General features: G+C 41.8%; 2 protein-coding genes across 2 annotated transcripts in view; one reads left to right on the forward strand and one right to left on the reverse strand.

Annotated features, from left to right (window-relative positions):
• cand2 (cullin-associated and neddylation-dissociated 2 (putative)) overlaps positions 1-7,755 on the reverse strand; it is a 33,506-nt gene extending 25,751 nt beyond the window's left edge. Inside the window, exons 1-4 of the mRNA XM_060911017.1 lie at positions 7,581-7,755; positions 3,846-3,989; positions 3,572-3,726; positions 2,478-2,601 (exon numbers count right to left, since the gene is read on the reverse strand). Coding sequence (XP_060767000.1) covers positions 2,478-2,601; positions 3,572-3,726; positions 3,846-3,989; positions 7,581-7,648 — 491 coding nt within the window. The 5' untranslated portion in view covers positions 7,649-7,755. The remainder of the gene's footprint in view (positions 1-2,477; positions 2,602-3,571; positions 3,727-3,845; positions 3,990-7,580) is intronic.
• A 2,214-nt stretch (positions 7,756-9,969) lies between these two features.
• The window catches only part of sec13 (SEC13 homolog, nuclear pore and COPII coat complex component), a 29,293-nt gene continuing 20,894 nt past the window's right edge, over positions 9,970-18,368 (forward strand). Inside the window, exons 1-7 of the mRNA XM_060909753.1 lie at positions 9,970-10,092; positions 13,025-13,069; positions 13,204-13,319; positions 14,365-14,516; positions 14,620-14,753; positions 16,040-16,173; positions 16,942-17,062. Of these exons, the coding sequence (XP_060765736.1) occupies positions 10,090-10,092; positions 13,025-13,069; positions 13,204-13,319; positions 14,365-14,516; positions 14,620-14,753; positions 16,040-16,173; positions 16,942-17,062 (705 nt within the window). The 5' untranslated portion in view covers positions 9,970-10,089. The remainder of the gene's footprint in view (positions 10,093-13,024; positions 13,070-13,203; positions 13,320-14,364; positions 14,517-14,619; positions 14,754-16,039; positions 16,174-16,941; positions 17,063-18,368) is intronic.

An 18,368-nucleotide genomic window follows, 5' to 3' on the forward strand; every position in this document is an offset into this window, starting at 1 on the left:
TGCCAAAATAATTTCTGCTTAGAACCTAAACAAACTGGCAAAATGACTAGCAATTTGTGAAAAATACAACAATAATAATAATAATAATAATAATAATAATTCTTGACAAATAAAAAAAAACATAAGTTCTTACCAACAAATACTTTTATTCCATATTTTGTTGCTTTTTTGTACTTTTTAGGGTTTTGTTTTCGAGTAGAGTTTTTATTTCGTCCTCGGTTGGTTCAGCAACGCGCTCTGCCATTTTCTTTTTCTCTACTCACGGTATATGAGCTGATAGCCTAGTAGTGGAGTAGCCAATCAGAGCGTGCAATTACTAATATCCAGTGAATGTGGATAGAATACTATAGCCTATACTTTAGCCCAGTCAGTCTAGCCTGAGCCCCAACCAGTAACTTTTAGTTGCCTACTAAGAACCCAGGCCCCACTACAACCTATTCTTTATATAATGTGGGTTACAGGAGGCTATGAATTTTTATATGATTATTAGCTACTTAGCACACAGCTTCACTGCCACTATCCTGCCCTTCCAATATGTGGTGTAGCTGACAGGCACCTGTGCTACTAACATAAGGCTATGGAAATAAAAAATGGTTTGTCTTAACACCTTGCTCCAGCTAGCCTCAACATCAATTTGACTGTGGCTATGTAATTGTAAATGTAATTCAGTTCTATGTAACCCTACTCTGGTAATTATGTGCACTTGGTAATCAACAGAATTAAATAATCTAAAAAAGGTTAGATGACTGAGTGTGACCTCTCTCTCGAAGACAGATACTGTACCTGTAGCCTCTGTGAAATTTCTTTTGATGTGTTAAGTGATGGTGTCGTTTAAATTTTAAATCATATAGGAATTTGCACAGCAAGCAAGATGAAAAATTAGAAATCCCTGGAAGCACACAAAATTTTGTATTTATTGTTGGTGCAACCAATTACACAGCAATTACACAGCATAGTGTTGTAGTTCAAAGTAGAAGTTTGGAGACAAACTGTTGCCAGCTGTTCAGCTGTTGCCATCTTTGTGAAACGTAGGATTGTTTTCGCCAAAACAGAGCATGGTGTTGAGAGTCTTCTCTACATGACATATTGCTGGTCTGGTGAATGGTTAGTACCTACCAAAAGTGGTCCAAAGAAGGACAACCGGCGAACCAGTGACAAGTTCCTGGCATTCATGTGGATACTTTGACATGTTACTTTGACATGTACTACCTACCTAAACATTGTCACAGACAACGTAATACTCTTCATAGCAACGGCATTCCCTAAAGGCAGCGGCCTCTTTCAGCAGGATAATGCGCCCTGCCACACTCCAAAAATTGTTCAGAAATAGTTTGAGGAACAAGTTCAAGGTGTTGACTTGGTCTCCAAATTCCCCAGATCTCAATCGGATGGAGCATCTGTGGGATCTTAACGATACTGACGATCTAGCAATAGTGTCGGGGCTTGTCAGTGATGCTGAATTTCTACTTCATGCCCTTGAAACATCAGCCTCCCTAGTTGGGCTTTACTGTAATGAGGTCAAGACAGAGTACGGTACATCTCTATATCCTTGGATCCCTCATCACTATCTGCCATGTCTGGGAAGAACATCAAGCGAGTTGATGACTTCAAGTATCTGGGCTCTTTTATAATGGACTCCTTTAAGGACTTCAAGATTTGTAAGGCACTGGCTTGGAAAGCCTGTAATGACTGCAACAAAATATGGTGCTCAAACCTGGCCAAACACCTGAAGGTAAAACTGTTCAGATCGATAGTGGAACCCATCCTCTTATATAGTGCCAAGACATGGACCATGACATTCAAACAAGAGCAGAGACTAGATAGAACTTATACTAATCTCCTACATCGGGTTCAAAACATCCATTGGTCTACCCACGCCACCTTGGAGGAGACATACGGGAACTTGCCGCCAGTCACAATGAGACTCAAATCAAGAAGAGTTCTCTTTGCAGGGCACTGTTTTAGAGCTGAGGGGGAGATGATATCTCGCCTTCTCCTCTGGAGCCCGGAGCACTGCCCAGTGAGGTCAAGAAAGTGAACCTACCCCTACCTAATATCATAGGACACTGGAATTGGGGTCCAGGACCTGAAATCTGCAATGGCTGACAGGAATGTGTGGAAGAATGTGGGGTGATTTATCTCAGCCAAGGTCGAAGGATGATGTGGGATGTGCTGGACAAACAAGTCCATGGAGGCCTCATCTCGCAACTTACAGGACGCAAGAGGGACCTACTGTATATAATATTAGGCAGGTGCTTTTAATGTTATGGCTGATTGGGGTATACGCAGTATGTACTACACATGTGACACTGACACTATGGCACAGGTATCTTCATCTAGCAAAATTTCCTTATGGATATAGTTTATAAAATACCAAAAATGAGGAGCTGCTGAATATACCATAAATGGAAATACAGTGCAAAAATGAACCTGGATGATTTGGTTGAGAATTTATCAGACTAATGTTAAACACTAACCTTCCTAGCATATCAGAAAGGATGTCCAGGGCTTCTAGTTGTACAGACACATCGTCCTGTTTTCCCATGGCCCCAATCAGCTGAGCCGTGATCTTTTTACAGACGTTAGCTGTCAGACACAAACCTGAAAGAGATGGAGATCAGTTACCAAAAATGGAGAACATGACAGGATACAATATATGTAACCTGGAAATTGTGTATATTTGCCACATTAATCAAGCAGGGAAATAAAACTTATTGCAAATCTTATTAAATTCACTGTGAATTTGTTCCATGTAATTTTCATGCAAAATGTAAAATGATTGACAAATTTTGTACTCTTAGCCAGTGCAACAAAGTGCAATTTACATTTATTCGGCTGACAATTTTATCCAAACCAACTTACAAATGAGAGTGGATATAGATAAGCAGATATGGGTTAGAAGCCTTGGTTAAGCACCCAGTGGCAGTCTGGTGGTATAGGGATTTGAACATAGTGCTCAGTAGGCCAACGCCTTCAAACACTGAGCCACCAGGATAAGTATATCTACGTATATCTATATTTATTCTATCCACATTCACTGGAAGATGAGCAATCGCATGCTCTGATTGGCTACTCTACTACTAGGCTATCAGCTCATATACCGTGAGTAAAGAAAAACAAAATGGTGGAGCGTGTTGCTGAACCAACCGAGGATGAAATAAAAACTCTACTTGAAAACAAAACCCCAAAAAATAAAAAAAGCAACAAAATATGGAGTAAAAGTATCTGATGGTAAGAACGTATTTTTTTTTATTTTTCAAGAATTATTATTATAGCATTTTTCACAAACTGCTACTGTCATTTCGATGGTTTGTTTACATTCTAAGTGGGAAATGATTTTGCCAGACATTTTGTATAAAGTTTTATTTATAGAATTTGCAAAAAAATAAAACCAAAAATGCTCCGTTTCTCAAAATCCAGCGAATGTGGATAGAATAAAATAATTATTCCACTCAATCTCATTGTACATGGCTTATCATGTACTCTGTGTTATGCGCCTCATCAGCTTTCAGCTCATGTACAACTCGATTTCGTGGAATAACTGTTAAATATCGATATTTGAATGTTTCACCTGCAGTTGGTGGGGGCAGCTCAGCAATAACTGTCTTTAGCCCCATGCTGGAGATGTCACGGAGCTGCTCTTTGTCAGACACCATGTTGGAACATAACGTGTCCACCATCATCTCCACTTGATATTCCTTCACTTTGCTCACAAGAGGACCAAGACTGCATTGATCATAAATACGTAGTTCACATTGAATTAAATGGCTATGATGATGGCTCATGTATAGCAATGATTTCTAAACACTAGCTATGTTGATGAAACAGACAAATAATTTGGCTACCATTTGACAGCCAGGTTCTGAACTTCTCCGTTTTTGTCCTCTAGGAGCTTGAGGAGCATGGTCACCACTTTCCTCTCACTGTCTTCATCCAGTTTTATAGAATCTTTTTGCAACTCCATCATTAGGTCATTGGTGGCCATAAACCTAAGAACAAAGGTTTGGTTTATGAACAGTTCAAGAAATTACCTGATTTATAAAGCTTTGAAATGAATTATTTGACAAAAATTCACACAATTTTCTCATCTCATCTCATTACATATCTCTAGCCACTTTATCCTGTTCTACAGGGTCGCAGGCAAGCTGGAGCCTATCCCAGCTGACTACGGGCGAAAGGCGGGGTACACCCTGGACAAGTCGCCAGGTCATCACAGGGCTGACACAGAGACACGGACAACCATTCACACTCACATTCACACCTACGGTCAATTTAGAGTCACCAGTTAACCTAACCTGCATGTCTTTGGACTGTGGGGGAAACCGGAGCACCCAGAGGAAACCCACGCGGACACGGGGAGAACATGCAAACTCCACACAGAAAGGCCCTCACCGGCCACGGGGCTCGAACCCGGACCTTCTTGCTGTGAGGCGACAGCGCTAACAACTACACCACCGTGCCGTCCCACACAATTTTCTATTATTAGAAATTCCATCAGTCAGGCAAGATATACTTTGTGATTTTTTTTCTCTTTCTTCTTTAATAAGCAGCAAAGTTTGTTTGTTTGTCTTGAGCTAGCATCGCCATTTCTCAACGGATTTTCACCAAATTTGGCAAGTAGGTCTGGGGATGACCTGGAATTTTGCAGATATAAACAAAATTCATGTACGGGCCCCAGGGAGGTCCCTGAGGAGCACAACATCCACCCACCTCCTCCCTCAATGCTTTTCATGTTACATTTATCAACACAAACTCTCGACAGGTCTTCACTAAACTTAGCCACAATTTGGCAGAACTCAGAAATTCCATATTTGGGCCCCACAGGTCCCTACTAGTGGGCCCCTAGGTGGTGGATGTTTGGATTTTTGTTTGTCTTGGGTTAACATCACCATTTCTCGACAGATCTTCACCAAATTTGACATGGAAGTCTGGGGGCAACCCAGAATTTTGCAAAACCCGGGCAACACTGGGTAACCTGCTAGTTTTTAATAAAGGTCTATCTCAAGTAAAATATTTTGGCTAACACATACCAAAATCTTGCTATTCTTGATATACAAATTGTTAAGCTATGCAAACTCAGTTGTTTTCGAAAATAGCAGAAAGTGTTAATGATTATAAACTTGTGCAAGTCAAAGTGGAACTATTTTATCATCCCCATATTATATTTCCAATCTTTGGGAGGCTCAGACCTTCAGGAAGGAATGATATCAAATTGAAAAGAAGCCAAAATAATGAAAGGTTAGGGCAGCATAGTGTGCCAACAGGTAATGTTGTCATCTCACAGCTCCTGCGATGGACTGCCATCTCATTCAGTGTTTATTCATGCCTTGTGTCTAGTGTTCCTGGGATCCTAACCAGGATAAAGCAGTTAATGAAGATGAATGAATGATTCTGGTTTTCTGGAATGTGCAAAAATATGGAAAATTGTGTATGGTAGATTTGAATTCTAGACTATTACTTTAGCATCATCACTTAGCATCACGCCTACTCTCGAAATCCAACTTGGATTCCAAACAGAGTTTTAAAATCTAAAAAAATATCCTTCATACCTAGTAATCCCAGAGGTACAACACAAGAAATTAAGAAGTGGCCTACCATTTCTCTCTCTCTCTCTCTCTCTCTCTCACTTTCTTTTATTATTATTATTTTTAATTAATATTACCATGAGCTGGCCTAGTGGTTAGCGTGTCTGCCTCTTAACTGGGAGATTGTGAGTTCTAGTCATAGTCAGGTCATAATGAAGACCATCATAAAAATGGTACCTGCTGCCATCTAGCAAGACATGCTGCAATACAGATGTGAGCAGGGAGTCAAACTTCCACAGTTATCAGAGGACCAGCACCCCCCCCACTGAAGGGCTACAGAAATGGAGATCAGCGCCACACCCATGTGCCTCAAGAGATGGTTGGGACAGGAGACTGCCTGGGAAGACCTGGGGCGGAAGGGACTTTTCTTTTCTTTTTTTTAAGAAAGGCTCCTGGATATTCATCATTGATATTTTTTGATTGATTTTAAGAAAAAATTTGTTTTACTTTGGCATTTCACACAATGTTGTGATATTAGTAATGATTGTAAATCTTTTTGATTGCTCTTTAGTTTTGTTTACTTCATGCATGTGTTTTAATTGTTATGGATGAATTTAATATAATATTCTCTTCGTGTTCACCTTGTTTATTTGTCTTTGCACATGTTGTAAAGAGCTAGAGCTGCATTTAAATATATATTGGGTTGTTTCACAATCATGGTTGCCTTTTTGAATAACACCAACTAACTCCTGCAACTAGGTCCAATATATATATGCTGGAGTTTTTTTCTACCTTATTTTAGTGGGACACACCAGCCCTACCTACAGCACTAATGTCTCTTATAAGTTCTTATCAGTATGAGTCAAATTTAGGCTCAGTTTTAATCTTGTGGTCATTTCATTTAATACTACTTGAATTTATATTTTGTTGGTTAAATTCAGGGCGGCACGGTGGTGTAGTGGTTAGCGCTGTCGCCTCACAGCAAGAAGGTCCTGGGTTCAAGCCCTGGGGCCGGCGAGGGCCTTTCTGTGTGGAGTTTGCATGTTCTCCCCGTGTCCGCGTGGGTTTCCTCCGGGTGCTCCGGTTTCCCCCACAGTCCAAAGACATGCAGGTTAGGTTAACTGGTGACTCTAAATTGACCGTAGGTGTGAGTGTGAATGGTTGTCTGTGTCTATGTGTCAGCCCTGCGATGACCTGGCGACTTGTCCAGGGTGTACCCCGCCTTTCGCCCGTAGTCAGCTGGGATAGGCTCCAGCTTGCCTGCGACCCTGTAGAAGGATAAAGCGGCTAGAGATAATGAGAATGGGATGATGGTTAAATTCAGAATTGCATTTTTTTAGCACTATGTTTGACTTTGGGACTATACAGTACTTTCATTCAAATTAAGATATTAACAAGCACAGCTTTTGTCTAAAAGCTGTGAAATTAAGAAGTGGCCTACCATTTTTAGACCTGGCGACTATAAGAAAGTTGCCAGGTCATCACAGGGCTGACACATAGACAACCATTCACGGTCAATTTAGAGTCACCAGTTAACCTAACCTGCATGTCTTTGGACTGTGGGGGAAACCAGAGCACCCGGAGGAAACCTACACGGACAACATGCAAACTCCACACAGAAAGGCCCTCGTCGGCCCCGGGGCTCGAACCCAGACCTTCTTGCTGTGAGGCGACAGCGCTAACCACTACACCACCGTGCCACCGACGAGTGTTTAATAGATTTAAATACTATACTAAATACTAATTTAAGAGGCTGAATCATCTGTTTTTATAACTTTACATTCAGTAAATAATAAGAAGTGATTAATTTGTACACATACTATGAGCAATAACAGAAGTCTGACGCATGTTGGAGTTGGACTGGTCTGTTTACTGAGAAGCTGTGAAGTGTGAAGTGATCCTGTCTTGTGACAATCGTATAAAACAAACAAACAAAACCCAAACATTTTTATCTGAAAAACTGGAGGATTGTTAAAGTCCTATTTTTATAGCATTATATTAGTCATGCTGCTTCCACTCAAAACAAATACAGGCCCTCAACACAGGAGCTCTTACCGAAAGTCTTTGTCAGTGGATGTCATTTTTTCCAACAGGTTGGAAATGTGGTAGGTGACATTCGACATTTCAGCTCTTCAAATATTAACACCAGGGTCAGAAATGAGTCGGTTTGTCGATGTTCAGTGAAACAGAGGGATTTTTTTTTTCTTAGTTGGATAAGACCATGTCTGGTTCAAGGGTCTGTCTCTGGTGGATGACACACCGAGAAACCTGACACTCAGACAGAGTTAAAAATAGATTGGTGATATAAATGGGTGCGTTCAACACCATGAACTCGACGATGGCCTACCCCTTAAATTGCTTACTGACTATCCAGGATTGTTAACTGTCTAATAGTTCATTTTAGTGCATGAGCAAACAGTAAAGACATGTCTTCATGGTGCTTTATTCACACCATGCATTTACTGGACGTCGTTTTGATTCAATATACTTTAAAACGTCGTACGTTTTAGTGCAGCGCATTAAACTTCAGAGAGTTTTTTCCGCCATCTTGTGGCGACTAAACGCATTGCAGCAAAGTGTTGATTGAAACGTCTAGAAACACACTTCGTTAGGAGCACATGTACACTGTACATTTATGCGGTTCTGTAATCAGCCAGTCATGTGGCAGCAGCACAGTGCATAAAATCATGCAGATGTAACTAAAAAGCTCCAGAAAGCTTCAGTTAATGTTCACATCAAATATCAGAATAAGGGGGGAAAAATGTGCTTTCTGTGACATGGTTGTTGGTTCCGGGGTGGTACGGTGGTGTAGTGGTTAGCACTGTCGCCTCACAGCAAGAAGGTTCTGGGTTCGAGCCCAGCAGCCGCCGACGACTTTTCTGTGTGGAGTTTGCATGTTGTCCGCGTGGGTTTCCTCCGGGTGCTCCGGTTTCCCCCACAGTCCAAAGACATGCAGGTTAGGTTAACTGGTGACTCTAAATTGACCGTAGGTGTGAATGTGAGTGTGAATGGTTGTTTGTCTCTATATGTCAGCCCTGCAATGACCTGGTGACTTGTCCAGATGTGTACCCTGCCTCTCGCCCATAGTCAGCTGGGATAGGCTCCAGCTTGCCCATGACCCTGTAGGACAGGATAAGTGGCTACAGATAATGGATGGGTTGTTGGTTCCAGATGCACTGGTTTGAATAGCTCAGAAATTGCTGATCTCCTGGGACACACACACACACACGTTTGTCTCACTACCCTTGTGAGGACCATCCATCTGTAGCCACTTATCCTGTACAGGGTCGCAGGCAAGCTGGAGCCTATCCCAGCTGACTACAGGCGAAAGGTGGGGTACACCCTGGACAAGTCGCCAGGTCATCACAGGGCCGACACATAGACACAGACAACCATTCACACTCACATTCACACCTACGGTCAATTTAGAGTCATCAGTTAACCTAACCCGCATGTCTTTGGACTGTGGAGGAAACCGGAGCACCCGGAGGAAACCCATACGGACACGGGGAGAACATGCAAACTCTGCACAGAAAGGCCCTCGCCAGCCACGGGGCTCGAACCCGGACCTTCTTGCTGTGAGGTGACAGTGCTAACCACTACACCACCGTGCCGCCGGCTCTTTTATTATTATTTAAAAAACCACACACAACAACAGCAATTTCCTTGTGGGGACCATCCAAATGTTCGACAAGGTCAAAATTGTTAGATTTTACTATCCTTGTGGGCGGCACGGTGGTGTAGTGGTTAGTGCTGTTGCCTCATAGCAAGAAGGTCCGGGTTTGAGCCCCGTGGCCAGCGAGGGCCTTTCTGTGCGGAGTTTGCATGTTCTCCCCGTGTCCGTGTGGGTTTCCTCCGGGTGCTCCGGTTTCCCCCACAGTCCAAAGGCATGCAGGTTAGGTTAGCTGGTGACTCTAAATTGACCGTAGGTGTGAATGTGAGTGTGAATGGTTGTTTGTTTCTGTGTCAGCCCTGCGATAATCTGGCGACTTGTCCAGGGTGTACCTCGCCTCTCACCCATAGTCAGCTGGGATAGGCTCCAGCTTGCCTGCGACCCTGTAGAACAGGATAAGCGGCTACAGATAATGGATGGATGGATACTATCCTTCTGAGGACATTTGTAGGATATAAAACACACACGCAGGAGTATATTGAGAGTTTTTCCGCCATCTTGTGGAAACTACATGCATTGTAGCTATAAATGGTTTACTTTCTTGTCGAAACTTATTGTTGCTTTCACTGCATGAACAAGTAGATGGACAGTTGTTCACGGCATTATGAATATTCGGATGTAATATTTGTCTAAAATTGTGACATTTTAATGTGGCGCGTTGAGGGTTTGGGTTTTTCCCCCGCCATATTGTGATAAGTAATCGAATTGCTGTTAAACGGAACCAATGAGTGGAACTATTTTCCGTTCCGCTTGTCCTACACGGCGCCTTTTCACAGTGGAACCATCCTCGTCACTCGGCGGTGTTGTTGCCACGTCGAAAATACAAGCAGCTTTTTATTGGCTTCCTTTAGCAGTGTTATAAACTTGTTATAAAAACCCTAATTTTTTGATATGGTAAGTGAAACAGTAATATCTGCTCTGTGTTCGGTATTTGGTTAGATAATGCTTACTTTAGACGTTATTATTTGTAGAGTGTTTTTTAATGTGCTGACAGCTAGCCGTTAGCTTATACCATTAGCTTCCGGTGACCGGCTTCCTTAGACTTCTAGTTGTTTATTAGTAGTTTTGCTGAATCGCCAAAAGAAATCATAATTATGAGTCAAACTAATTAAACAGACCTAATTCTGGAACTTAAGTTAGAACGATTTATGAGGTAGATCGTGATTATGAAGGTGTAGTTTCCTGTTTATATTAGCAAGCTATCATAGCTAGTTATCTTTGTTAATGGAAATCTAATAAAATCTATATATAAACATCGTTTAACGTTTACCCAGATAACTTTTGAACTCTCAAACTTTAAAATAAATAAATAAATAACTTTGCTTTTGTTATTGTATACTTTTATATCACACGTCACTGCTGAAGCTTTATTGTGATTGGTCAGAAGGTGTTGATTAATTTTCTCTAACAGCACCTCCTGATAGTAGTTCCGGCTACAAGACAAATCACAGGTTTATATTAGTGTGCTGGTGTTATTACTTGTTTCTTTAGTAACAAAACACTCAGGAACTTGTATGCCTATCTATCTATCTATCTATCTATCTATCTATCTATCTATCTATCTATCTATATACACACACTCACACCTTCTGACCAATCACAATGAAAGCTACAGCAGTGACGTGTGATAAAGTATACAACAACAAAAGCAAAGTTATTTATTTATTTATTTATTTTTAAAGTTTTTGAGTTCAAAGTTGCCTTCACTTGAGGACCTGTTCGCTTCCAGGACACTGAGGCGGGCAGGAAAGATTGTAGCTGATCCCTCCCATCCCAGACACGAGGCTGTGGTCCATCGACCAAAACCTCGCGCCACAGAAACAGTTTCTTTCCTACTGCTGCTGGCCTCAGAAACTGAACCAGTGATCCGCATTTACTCTGCCTCCTCCCCACCCGTACCATACCTCAGACTCCTGGTCCACTCTGCCTCCCCACCATCTCAATAACCAAGACCAGTGACCCCAATTTACTCTGCCTCCTTTCCACCAGTACCATACCTCAGACTCCTGGTCCACTCTGCCTCCCCACCATCTTAATAACCAAGACCAGTGACCCCAATTTACTCTGCCTCCTCTCTGCCAGTACCATACCTCCAGACTCCTTGTCCACTCTGCCTCCCCACCACCTCAATAAACAAGACCAGTGACCCCCATTTACTCTGCCTCTTCTCCGCCAGTACCATACCTCCAGACTCCTGGTCCACTCTGCCCCCCCCACCACCTCAATAAACAAGACCAGTGACCCCCATTTACTCTGCCTCTTCTCCGCCAGTACCATACCTCCAGACTCCTGGTCCACTCTGCCCCCCACCACCTCAATAACCAAGACCAGTGACCCCCATTTACTCTGCCTCTTCTCCGCCAGTACCATACCTCAGACTCCTGGTCCACTCTGCCTCCCCACCATCTCAATAACCAAGACCAGTGACCCCAATTTACTCTGCCTCCTCTCTGCCAGTACCATACCTCCAGACTCCTGGTCCACTCTGCCTCCCCACCACCTCAATAAACAAGACCAGTGACCCCCATTTACTCTGCCTCTTCTCCGCCAGTACCATACCTCCAGACTCCTGGTCCACTCTGCCCCCCACCACCTCAATAACCAAGACCAGTGACCCCCATTTACTCTGCCTCTTCTCCGCCAGTACCATACCTCAGACTCCTGGTCCACTCTGCCTCCCCACCATCTCAATAACCAAGACCAGTGACCCCAATTTACTCTGCCTCCTCTCTGCCAGTACCATACCTCCAGACTCCTGGTCCACTCTGCCTCCCCACCACCTCAATAAACAAGACCAGTGACCCCCATTTACTCTGCCTCTTCTCCGCCAGTACCATACCTCCAGACTCCTGGTCCACTCTGCCTCCCCACCACCTCAATAACCAAGACCAGTGACCCCCATTTACTCTGCCTCCTCTCCGCCAGTACCATACCTCAGACTCCTAGTCCACTCCCCCCCACCTCAATATCCAAGACCATTGAGCCCCATTTACTCTGCTTCTCCCCTCAGTTGTTTACCTGATTTGCACATTTGTTTAATTTATCTTATTGTCGACTGATTTGCACAGTTGTTTATTTATTTAATCTTATTTCTATCTCGTTTATTTTATTTCTTCATGTCTTAGACCATTTTTATGTAGCTCCTTTATTAAAATAGACGGTCTTTATTTAGTATTTATTTACTTAGCACCTTAACTCCAAGCCAAATTCCTTGTAGTTGCAACAATTACTTGGCAATAAAGCTTATTCTCATTAAACTGAGTGAAAACGTGTGGAATTTATGATTTGGCAAAGGTTTTGTGAGGCAATGTTTATTTATTTAGTGTTGGGGGGGCTCCAATATTCGAGCTTTGGCACACTCAGAAGTGAAATAAGTCATCACAGGAACGAACTTGTTGCACAGATGTTTCACAAGTAGCTATCAGCAGATGAAATGTATGATGTGACTGTCTTTTAAAAAAATGTTAGTTTTGGGATACTGTTGCGATATAAGAGTGATAAAACCTTTTATGATGGGCTGTTTTTGTAAAATAATCAACACCATGCTCCATTGTTTTATTCCTTACTTGTTGGGGTTATTTTTTTAAATTATGTTTTTGCTTCTGTTTGTTTGCCTGTTCCAAACGTAACTCAAAGTAGTGAACGGATTTTGATGAAATTTGGAGGAAAGGAACAGATTAATTAGATTTTGATGCAAATCTGAATATGTGGTTTACCACAGGTGTGCACTCTACTGAGTGCCCTTCTAGTTTAGGTTTTTTTTTTTTTAAAGTTACGCAACCTTATCTATTCTACCTTCATTCATTTGAATTTGTTTATATTTCAGGTGTCCGTCATTAACACTGTGGATACCTCCCATGAGGATATGATTGTATGTATACTTGCTAATTCAATTTCATTTTGAGTGACCTGGATTTTGGAGTTTGGTGCTTAGTGCATCCAGATTCTGAGACTTCATTCATCTCTCTCTCCTCTCTTTTTTTTTTTTTCCTTCTTTTTTTAAAGCATGATGCTCAGATGGACTACTACGGCACAAGACTGGCAACCTGCTCCTCCGATCGATCTGTGAAGATCTTTGATGTGAAGAATGGAGGCCAGATTCTTGTGGCAGACCTAAGGGGGTAGGGGGAAGTCTTGCTTTTAAAAGTTATTTTTTTATTATGTATTGACTGCACCTCCAGCCAACTGGTCAACTTTCTAAACCTATAATAATCCTATGACTTTAAAAATACATTCGAAAAAAAAATTCATGCAGTGGATCTGGCAATTTTCTCAGCTCCAGCCCAAATGGAGCCATTTAAGGGCTCTGGTAAAGTGGAAGCTGGCTGCCTTTACTGTAGCCTTTGAAGGAGAGCACTGAGAAAAGGAGCTGCTTGTGCAACTTAACTATATGCATCAAATCACAGACTTCCAATTTTATTCTTTTTTTTTATTTTTATAAACAGAACAATTAATGAATTTAGGGCCATGTGGCTCTAAATTCTCCGCTACTTTTTCTTGCTTCACCATGACCAAATTCAAGATACTATGTCATGCATCATGTGGTGGGCTTTCCCCATTCGTGCAAGGCATTGTGGGATACAAATTTGAAACGGGAGAGGAAAATGGAGGATGCGAATGAAACGTGAAAGACCGACTACGCTAACGGAAAGCGAGAATAAAAGACGTTATGTTGCGAAGGAAAGGAAACCCAGGACCAAACTAATAAATATCGGCGGTCAGCAAGCACCTCGGTGTGATAGAACGATGTAACTGTCAGTGCACGGTCAAAGGTAAACCTGCGCATGCACGCACACACGGACTTCCTCTGTCTGCCTGACTGTGCGAAGCGAGAGATATTCCAGAAATAAATCTATATCACAATGACCAGATTTCAGACGGAACTAAATTTCACCGATTTTATGAAATCGATAGGCTGTCTAGCTTTAATAAAAAAAAAAAGCAGCTGTGGAAGCATACATGATCTTCCAGACACCCACAATTGGTTTATCCCCATTGGCTCCTGGCCATGGATGCCTGTGGCATTGTTGGGTTTGAGCTTGCAATCTCCCAACAATAGGGCTAATCTCGAGGACAGAATCACTTTTTGTTTTTCTGTAATTATTCCAGCAAGTATTAGAAGTGTGTGCCTGGTTTCAGCAAAACTTTTCTAATGCTCACATGTAGACATGAAGGCCCAGTGTGGCAAGTGGCCTGGGCGCATCCCACCTATGGGAACATCCTGGCCTCGTGTTCGTATGACAGAAAAGTGATCATCTGGAAAGAAGAAAACGGAACGTGGGATAAGATGTACAAGTACACGGGCCACAACTCCTCAGGTATCTTCTCTTGATTTGACTTGGATGTAATGCATACTGTATTCAGAGTGACTTACGCAAATGGATTGACGCATTATGTTGAAATGAATTTTCCCTCTTGTAGTGAACTCGATCTGTTGGGGACCCTACGACTTCGGTTTAATCCTGGCCTGCGGAAGCTCCGATGGCGCCATCTCGATTCTGACCTTCACTGGTGATGGGCAGTGGGACATCAAGAAGATCAACAATGCACACACTGTAAATGCAGTTTAGAAGGCTTTTTTTTTTTTTTTTAAATCCCCCGCTGGCCGAAAGGCCCGAAGAGGGATTACCGGTATGTCATGGCAATGTCCGTCCCGAGAAGGGTACTCACCTTCTGAAATCAACTTCTCTCACAGTTTTTGGAGAAATTTCACAAAACTTGGCAGGATTCTTTGTTACATGTTGGTAATATGTATACTGTAATTTTGTTAAATTTGGTCACATTTTACCAGTTACAGCCCTTGATTAACAAAATTTATAATTTGACAATTTCATGTGGGTTTTTTTTTTTTTTTCCTTTTCCTTCTGAAATCAACTCCTCTGACAATTTTTGGAGGAATTTGACCAAACTTGGAAAAAGGCCTAGTTATATGTCGGTACTACACGTATTATTTTGTTCAATTCGGTTGCATTTTACCAGAGTTGTGGCCCTTGATTCATAACCTTGTACTTTGACAATTTCATGAAGGCGTGCTTGCCTTCAGACATCAACTCCTCTTAGAATTTTTGGACGAATTTCTCAAAGCTTGGCAAAAGGCCTTGTTATATGACGGTAATACGCATATTGCGATTTAATTTCATTTGTGAATTTTCCCAGAGTTTCGACCCTTGATTAAATAACTTGTACTTTGACAATTTCATGAGGGTGTACGTCCTTCTGAAATCAACTCCTCTCACTATTTGTGGAGGAATTTCACCAAACTTGGCAAAAGGCTTTGTTATATGACAGTTATACGCATATTGAAATTGTTTAATTTGGGCAAATTTTTACCAGAGTTATGCTCTTGATTATTAACAAACTTGGACTTTGGCAATTTCATCAAGGTGTGCTTGCTTTCTGAAATCAACTTCCCTTACGATTTTTATCCCCCGCTGGCTGAAAGGCCCGAAGGGGGATTATGTCGTGGCGATGTCCGTCCATCCATCTGTCCATCCCGGGAAGGGTACTCCCCTTCTGAAATCAACTCCTCTCACAATGCTTGGAGGAATTTCTCGAAACTTGGCAGGATTCTTTGTTATATGTCGGTAATACACATATTGCAATTCAGTCACATTTTACCAGAGTGATGGCAAAGTTGCCAGTGGGGGATATTGTGTTCTCAGATCACTCTTGTTCACGAGGCCTACATAAATGACTGGTGGTGTTCTGGTTCATTCTTTAGTACCAGCAATTAATTTCGAATATGGTTACGGATGTCAAGTACAAGCACTAAAGTTTGAATTCCTGCTTTAAATTCAAAGAAGCAGCAGAGTTCAACATTTCTCTGCGTCTTTCCTGCCAGATTGGCTGCAATGCAGTGAGTTGGGCTCCAGCTGTTGTTCCAGGCAGCCTCATAGACCAGCCTACGGGACAGAAACCGAACTACGTGAAGAGATTTGTCTCTGGAGGTTGTGACAACTTGGTCAAACTTTGGAAGTAAGTAATGGGCTTCTTGGTGTTTTTTTTTTTTTTTTAAATAAATGCAGGAAAAGTAAAACTGCCTTGAGCAAATGGTCCCAGGCAAAAGTTTGGACATCTACTCATTCATAGGTTTTTCTGTATTTTGACTGTTTTCTACATTGTAGAACAATACTGAAGACATCAAAGCTAATGAAATAACCTATGGAATTGTGTGGTGATTTTAAAAAAGAAACATGCTTCATATTTTTAGATTCTTCAAAGTAGCCAGTGTTTACCTTGATGACGTTTTGCACACTATTGGCATTATCTTAACCAGCTTCATGAGGTCGTCACCTGGAATGCTTTTCAATTAACAGGTGCCTCGTCAAAAGTTAATTAGTGCAATTTCTTGCCCCCTTAATGCGTTTGAGATGAAAAATAAAGAAAAGCCATTGAATTAGGTGTGTCCAAACTTTTGACTGGTGCTGTAGATGTTTGCTTGCTGTAGGACTGCATCGTATGGATAAAATTTCATTTGTGCTACTATACACTCTGAGATGTGCCGTCAACAAACTGTTGACATAGTACAGAGCCAGTTGTTCATTTTTTGTTCAATGTTCTCCTGATGGTGGACTCATGAACATTAACATTAGTCAATGTGAGAGAGGCCGTCAGTTGCTTAGAAGTCAGTTGCATACTTTGGAAATACAGAATGTATCTCAAACATTTTGGTTGATTGTATGATGTTTTTTTTCCCCACTGTTGCACGCTTTACTACCAGTTATTGGCACCTTTTTTCCACAGAGAGGAGGATGGTCAGTGGAAGGAGGACCAGAAGCTGGAGGCACACAGTGATTGGGTGAGAGATGTAGGCTGGGCTCCGTCTATTGGTCTACCGACCAGCACAATTGCCAGCTGCTCTCAGGTGATTTCCTCCAAATTCCACTTTTTAAAAAAATTCCCAACATGAAATATGGCATGTTCTCGAGGTTTATTATATCTTATTGTTCCGTAATCTAAGTTAACCCTTTCAACCACTGTAGACCATGATTCCAGTCTCATTGTTTTCAGGAAACCCCTGTGTATGAAGTTACGTAGTGGTGAAAGGGTTAATGTTAATTTAAGGTTTGGTCATGTATTTAGAGTATCACTAATTCATGTTTCATCTGGGGAGTGTGGGTATCTATTTTATGCATTCATTTATTTATTAACGCTATGTGTTATGGGGCTACTGTATGTAACAGGGATGAGAGTTTTCTGCTTTTTGGCGGAATTCCGCTTTTTTTTCAGTCAAAATGGACCCTTTTTTATATTGTTGCAAATCCGTTGAGAATTTTAGGGGGGTAGGGTATAGGGATGTTAACTGATGACCGTTTGACCGGTGGTTGACCGAATCGACGTCAACCGGTTAATTTTTTTTTGGTTGTCGGTTAAAAAAAAAAAATCAATCGTTTTGAAGCTGCCAATTTTGGAGCATGCCATGCGGTGTAAGGACGACAGCTGACGAATCAGAAACACCCATTCAGTCATGTCCCGCCCTCCCGCCCCAGTTAAAGACAGCTGACAAATCAGAAACACCCATTCGGTCATGTCCCGCCCCAGTTGAACACAGCTGACAAATCAGAAACACCCATTCGGTCATGTCCCGCCCCAGTTGAACACAGCTGACAAATCAGAAACACCCATTCGGTCATGTCCCGCCCCAGTTGAACACAGCTGACAAATCAGAAACACCCATTCGGTCATGTCCCGCCCCAGTTGAACACAGCTGACAAATCAGAAACACCCATTCGGTCATGTCCCGCCCCAGTTGAACACAGCTGCCACTCGGCGAAAGAAAAAAGTGTAGACACAGGCTTTTTCGCTTACAAATTACTATTCTGTTTTGTTTTTTTTGTTTTTTTTAAATTATTTAGAAGGCACATCGAGTTTAGTCCTGCCTTGGCCAGTGCATTCTGAAAGTATGACTCAAGAGGAGTTGGCTAAAAAGAGGGAGAGGACCAACAAGCTTTTAGCTCTTGATAAAAAGCTCAAAATAAAGAAGAAATAAATTTTCTGCACCATGAAACTGTAAATAGTTGTATATATTGTAAATAAACACTTTATAGAACCAAAGGAAAAATGTATTCATAAATCATATAAACCATTATTTAATATATCAGTGAATGTGTTACCTTAGTTTGGATTTAGAGCAGCAAATTTGAAGCATCATGTTGGTGCTCACCTGGAAT

This window comes from Neoarius graeffei, chromosome 26, assembly GCF_027579695.1.
Source record: "Neoarius graeffei isolate fNeoGra1 chromosome 26, fNeoGra1.pri, whole genome shotgun sequence".
NCBI classification, from domain to species: domain Eukaryota; kingdom Metazoa; phylum Chordata; class Actinopteri; order Siluriformes; family Ariidae; genus Neoarius; species Neoarius graeffei.